At 56.7% G+C, this 6,353-nt stretch overlaps 1 protein-coding gene across 1 annotated transcript; it reads left to right on the top strand.

Annotated features, from left to right (window-relative positions):
- The first annotated feature begins 3,778 nt into the window (after positions 1 to 3,778).
- On the top strand, positions 3,779 to 6,070 carry KCNF1 (potassium voltage-gated channel modifier subfamily F member 1). Its single transcript, XM_002758029.7, has one exon. The coding sequence runs from the start codon at positions 4,271 to 4,273 to the stop codon at positions 5,753 to 5,755; it is 1,485 nt and encodes a 494-aa protein (XP_002758075.1). The 5' UTR covers positions 3,779 to 4,270; the 3' UTR covers positions 5,756 to 6,070.
- Positions 6,071 to 6,353: the final 283 nt, after the last annotated feature.

Raw genomic sequence — 6,353 nt, 5'->3', positions numbered from 1 at the left:
TTCTCCCTGCTGGGCCTAGGATTTGCTGAATGGACTTGGGGCCCACATCAGCCTCTGGCTGCTATGACCTGATTCAAGCCATTTTTATTTTCCCGTGTCTGATATTCTCTGATATTTTCTAATACTTAATACAGTGATTTCACAGCCCACTACTGAGCTGTGACCTGAAGTATGAAGTGCTGACTTGTGGTCCAGACGCCTCCAGGGCCGCTGAGACCCTCTGGGGTCTGTTTCCAGCTGACTCCAGCAGCGTCCGGCCTGCAAACCGTGTGTCCTTTTTAGCTGAGCTGGCAAGTGGCACTCAGACCTCCAGGCTCAGCTCATGCTCTGGCTCTTCCGGGGTCCTGAGCCTCCAGCTCGTCATCACATCTTTCTAGATTCTAGATTTGTCTGCGTGCCATCCTCTCATCCCGGGGTCAATAGCGTATTAAGTATGATTTCTTATTTTCTGCATTCTTTTTTTTTTTTGAGACAGTCTCTTACTGTTGCCCGGGCTGGAGTGCAGGGGCACAATCTCAGCTCACTACAACCTCTGCCTCCTGGGTTTAAGCAAGTCTCCTGCCCCAGCCTCTCGAGCAGCTGGGATTACAGGTGCCCACTACCAGGCCTGGCTAATTTTGTATATTTTTAGTAGAGAAGGGGTTTCACCATGTTGGCCAGGCTGGTCTTGAACTCCTGCCCTCGTAATTCGCCTACCTAAGCCTCTGAAAGTGCTGGGATTACAGGCACGAGTCACTGTGTCTGGCCATTTTCTGCTTTCTTGATGCCTGGCATTGTGGCCGCACAAAATGGGGAGAGAGTGCCCCTTCCAGTGGGGGACCTCATTAGAGATTGCGAAGGGCTGGAGTGTGTCTTTCACATGCAAACCCACCCATTCCAGGCCCAGACCCCCAACTTGCCTCTTATCAAATGCTCACACACCAAGGCAATATCTCCCTGCTCTAAATCATCCCAGGCCAGAGACCAGGCAACTAGAGACCACCTCTACAGTTCGAAGCCCTCCAGAATTATCCCAAGGAGCCAATCCTGGACTCTTTTCACTCCCTGCCCTGCCTTTTCCCCTAGGAAACCCCAATAGAGGGCCTGGCCTCGTTTTCCCCTTGCTCCTGCTTCTGTCTGGTTGCACCTGGAATTTCCTGTGCGTGTCCCCTTCTCTCAGGACAGGTTAGTAGTGCGTTCTTTCAATGGCACTGATCTCTCTAAATCCCAGGGGGAAAACTGTAATACGCCAGCCTCTCCTGGGCCTGCTGAGGTATCTGCAAACTCCCGGGTTCCACAGTACCTTGTATTTTGTGGCGATACGAAGGGGTAGCTGTTGGGGCTCTATCTGCTGAGGGATCTTCATCAGACACCCCATGCAAACCTGAGTGAGGGAAGGGTATGCTGCTAGGCAAATGCAGTCCTCGCTCTTGCAACCAGATGGCCGCCCGTCAGCGCCCCCTGTGGAGAAATTCAGGAAGCACCACTTTTTGGATAATACATATACCTCTCTAGTTAAGCTCATAACCCCAAACTGCTAATTATTATTTACAAAAAATATATTATCTTCTAGAATATGAAGCCTGTCTCCACACTTAGGGTGGTGTATGTATGTGTGTGAGTGTGTGTGTGCATTTATATGCATGTGCCATAAGAGCTTGATAAATATTTGAATAACTGAGTGAATGAATGGATGCAATGTGAATTTAACCCTGCAGGTACCTGAACGGCTGAGAAGCAGAGGAGCAGGCAGCAGGGCTGGAAGCTGAAGCTGGAATGTGTGTAGGAGGTGGTTTGTTGCACTGACTGGGGAGAGGAATAGGCCTCAGAATCCAGCAGGACTATGGTTAAATCCTGATCTCAGCAGGTTACTCACCATCTTGTTTCCTTAGAGGGTTGCTGGGAGATTAAACAAGAAAAATGCAAAGTACTCAGAGACTGCACTCCGATGTACATGGAGAATAAGTGGCAACTCTTATGATTACTCAACCTTTCTGAGCCTCGATTTCTTACTCTGTAGTAGCATGTCATGGCTGATGCTAAATGAAAATGAAGTAAAATTTGCAAAAAGAAGTTTCACTAAATAATACTTCGTGTGATGTATTCTAATATATTCCATTTTATTCCAACTCATTAAAGAAAAAAGAACACTGTCAGTGACCCAGTAAAATTAAATCCATCAACGGACATGCCCTTAAGTTTTAAAAAACCCAGCCTACAGAATACATTTTTAAATACACTTTAGGCTGGGTGCGGTGGCTCACACCAGTAACCCCAGCACTTTGGGAAGCCGGGGTGGCAGGATCATGAGGTCAAGACCACCCTGGCCAACATGGTGAAATCCTGTCTCTACTAAAAATACAAAAATCAGCAGGTGTGGTGGCGAGCACCTGTAATCCCAGCTACTCAGGAGGTTGAGGCAGGAGAATCGCTTGAACCCAGGAGGCAGAGGTTGCAGTGAACCGAGATCACACCATTGCACTCCAGCCTGGTGACAGAGCTAGACTCCATCTCAAAAAAATGAAATAAAGTAAAGAATAAATAGAATTTATATTTTAGAGCAAAATTCAACAGAAAGTACAGAGAATTCCCACATGCTCCCTGTCCCCACAGCTTTCCCCTACCCATCACCATCTCACGAAGGATGGGTGGCTTCCTACAGTGGATCACCCTACATGGACACCCATGTCAGGCACCCAGAGTTTGCATTAGTGTTCACTCTTGCTGGCGAACGTTCTATGGATTTTGATCATCGTATAATGACACATATCCACCATTATGGCATCATACGGAATCATTTCACTGCCCTACAAATCTTCTGCTCTACCTATTCATCCCTCCCTCCAGAATATTTTTCACACAATCTCCAGGCCATAGATGATACTCAGTAATCTGCAGTATGGATGATGCTGACGATGACGGTGGTGAACCGGAGGAGAGAGATGCTGTTAGCAAGCTGCTGTCGTGCTCAGATGAGTGAGGTCAGAAGGACTTTGCAGCTGTGGCTGCAAAGGCTGGAAGAGAGGAAGGTGTGGGACACTGTGCAGGAAGAGACAGGCCTTGGTCGAGGAGTAAGAAACGGGGAAGCAGGAGCCACGGGGACCGAGGGCTCTGGAAGCTAGTGGCCTTGGTGTGGGGCTGCAGAGAGATCGGAGGTGGCAGACAGCAGGGACTTCAAGGCAGAATTGAAATCTGCTGAACCACAGGCATCCCTCTGCTGGGACAGCCAGAAAACTTGGGGTCCGGAGGCCGTCAAGCTGAGCTCTGCTCCCATTCCGCCACGTGACCTCGGCCAAGTCCCTTCCCTTCTACGGGAGGCTGGACTGGATGTCCTCCTCGAACAGCTTTGCCGGGAAGGGGAGCAGTAACACCAACACGGCACGACATTGTTAGGGTCGGGCAGGAAACGCTTCAAGGATCAGGCAGGATTTTCCTCTGAAAAGAAAAGGCAGGCGCGGGTCTAAGACCGGAGGAGGGACCTGGACCTCGGAGTCGCCTACAAAGGGGCTTCCTGGAGCACATTCTCCTGCCCGGCAACAGGCGGCAGCATTCTCTCCCCACCCATCCTCTCCAAACAGCAGCGAGAGGGAACGCCTGCCGCTTCCAGCCCGGTCGCGGCCTCTTGGTGACCCGCTGGGCCCGGGGAGGGGCGGGCGGTCCGCGGTGGCGGCAGCGGGCTCGGCAGCTGTGCCCGTCTGCCCAAGGGTTAACCCGGCCCCTGCAGCTGCCGCGCGTGCCTTGCAGAATTTCACCAGAAGAGGGTACAGTTTGAAAAGCTCCTGACGTCAGGCTGGAATTCCTATTGTGTTTAGAAACGGCTCGCGCAAAGCCAGCCCAAGTTCGCTCTCCGCGCACCTCGAGCACCTCGCGGACGGCGTGGGTCCGTCAGCTCCGGGACCTGCGGCGGCTGCCTGCGCGCCCCGGGGCGAAGGACGGTGCCCGCCGCCCACGAGGAGACCCCGCGCCTGCAGGAGTTGAAGCGGCGGAGCGCGCCGCCCGCCAGCCGGGGTGAGTGCTCCGGGCGAGGCAGGCGGCCGCCGAAGCCCCCGCGGGCGTGCCCCGGCGCCCAGATGCCCGCTCGGAGCCCCCTCGCCGGGTGCATGCCTCCCCCGCGGCGCGCCCCCGCCGGCAGCTGCCCGTTGTGACCGCCCTTCCCCGCAGGCGGGCGCCGGCCGGGCTCTCCCCGAGATCCGCGCACGGGTGGCACCCGCCGGACCCCCGGAGGCGGCGGCGGCGGCGGCGGCGGCAGGGGGCGCGGGGCCGGGGCTGAAAGGGCGCGCGCGCGGGGAGGATGGACGGGTCCGGGGAGCGCAGCCTCCCGGAGCCGGACAGCCAGGGCTCCGCGGCCGGCGACGACATCGAGATAGTCGTCAACGTGGGGGGCGTGCGGCAGGTGCTGTACGGAGACCTCCTCAGCCAGTACCCCGAGACCCGGCTGGCGGAGCTCATCAACTGCTTGGCGGGGGGCTACGATACAATCTTCTCCCTGTGCGACGACTACGACCCTGGCAAGCGCGAGTTCTACTTTGACAGGGACCCAGACGCCTTCAAGTGTGTCATCGAGGTGTACTACTTCGGGGAGGTCCACATGAAGAAGGGCATCTGCCCCATCTGCTTCAAGAACGAGATGGACTTCTGGAAGGTGGACCTTAAGTTCCTGGACGACTGCTGCAAGAGCCACCTGAGCGAAAAGCGCGAGGAGTTGGAGGAAATCGCGCGCCGCGTGCAGCTCATCCTGGACGACCTGGGCGTGGACGCGGCCGAGGGCCGCTGGCGCCGCTGCCAGAAGTGCGTCTGGAAGTTCCTGGAGAAGCCCGAGTCGTCGTGCCCGGCGCGGGTGGTGGCCGTGCTCTCCTTCCTGCTCATTCTTGTCTCGTCTGTGGTCATGTGCATGGGCACCATCCCCGAGCTGCAGGTGCTGGACGCCGAGGGCAACCGTGTGGAGCACCCGACGCTGGAGAACGTGGAGACAGCTTGCATCGGCTGGTTCACCCTGGAGTACCTGTTGCGCCTCTTCTCGTCTCCCAACAAACTGCACTTCGCGCTGTCCTTCATGAACATCGTGGACGTGCTGGCCATCCTCCCCTTCTACGTGAGCCTCACGCTCACGCACCTGGGTGCCCGCATGATGGAGCTGACCAATGTGCAGCAGGCCGTGCAGGCGCTGCGGATCATGCGCATCGCGCGCATCTTCAAGCTGGCCCGCCACTCCTCGGGCCTGCAGACCCTCACCTACGCCCTCAAACGCAGCTTCAAGGAACTGGGGCTACTGCTCATGTACCTGGCAGTGGGGATCTTCGTCTTCTCTGCCCTGGGCTACACCATGGAACAGAGCCACCCAGAGACCCTATTTAAGAGCATTCCCCAGTCCTTCTGGTGGGCCATCATCACCATGACCACCGTCGGCTACGGCGACATCTACCCCAAGACGACGCTGGGCAAGCTCAACGCGGCCATCAGCTTCTTGTGTGGGGTCATCGCCATTGCCCTGCCCATCCACCCCATCATCAACAACTTTGTCAGGTACTACAACAAGCAGCGCGTCCTGGAGACGGCGGCCAAGCACGAGCTGGAGCTGATGGAGCTCAACTCCAGCAGTGGGGGCGAGGGCAAGACTGGGGGCTCCCGCAGTGACCTGGACAACCTCCCTCCAGAGCCTGCGGGGAAGGAGGCGCCGAGCTGCAGCAGCCGGCTGAAGCTCTCCCACAGCGACACCTTCATCCCCCTGCTGACCGAGGAGAAGCACCATAGGACCCGGCTCCAGAGTTGCAAGTGACAGGAGGGCCCCACAGGCAGAAATGGACCGGACGGTGTACGGATGGATGGGTGTGGCAGGCATGTCACTGACAGCACAGAAGGGCTGTCCTGTGTCCCCCAACCCTCCCCTGGAAAGACTCTGAAGGCCCTCGCGGCACTTCTGCCAAGGCTGGGTAAGACTCCTCTGTGTTGCCTGCTGTCCCGGAGCAGGGGAGGGAGGGGCGTGCAGGAGCCACAGGGCAGTGTGGGGCGAGTGGAGGCTGTGGCCTGGCTGGCGCGGGAGCCCGCACGCGCTTCTGTATCTCCCTCAATAAAGCCTCCTGCTCTGTGCAAACTCCGTGTTGTAGGTTCTGTCACAGGCTGGCTGTCACCCCCAAGAGTAGTGCAGGCACAACCCAGTGCCAAGCCAGGAGGTAGGTGTGCAGCCCCAGGGGGGTGGGGAAGCTATTTTTAGTTGAGAATTAATTAAAGAAGGGCTCATAGGCAGTTTCGGCGCCAAGGAGCCTTGCCACATTCCAGGAGGCTCTGTGCAGGCCAGCTTGCCTGCTGCTTCCTTCTGGGGTAAAGCTTGCTCCCCGAGCAGGCCCAGGGTGGGGGAGAGTCCACAGTGCATGCTC

This window comes from Callithrix jacchus, chromosome 14 (genome assembly GCF_049354715.1).
Source record: "Callithrix jacchus isolate 240 chromosome 14, calJac240_pri, whole genome shotgun sequence".
In the NCBI taxonomy this organism is placed as follows: Eukaryota; Metazoa; Chordata; class Mammalia; order Primates; family Cebidae; genus Callithrix; species Callithrix jacchus.
Note: the sequence above shows the minus strand (reverse complement) of the source record. Positions and strands in the feature narration are given on the sequence as shown.

Excerpts from the sequence above, each read along its gene's own strand:
- KCNF1 (XM_002758029.7), top strand. The coding sequence starts at position 4,271 with ATGGACGGGTCCGGGGAGCGCAGCCTCCCGGAGCCGGACAGCCAGGGC.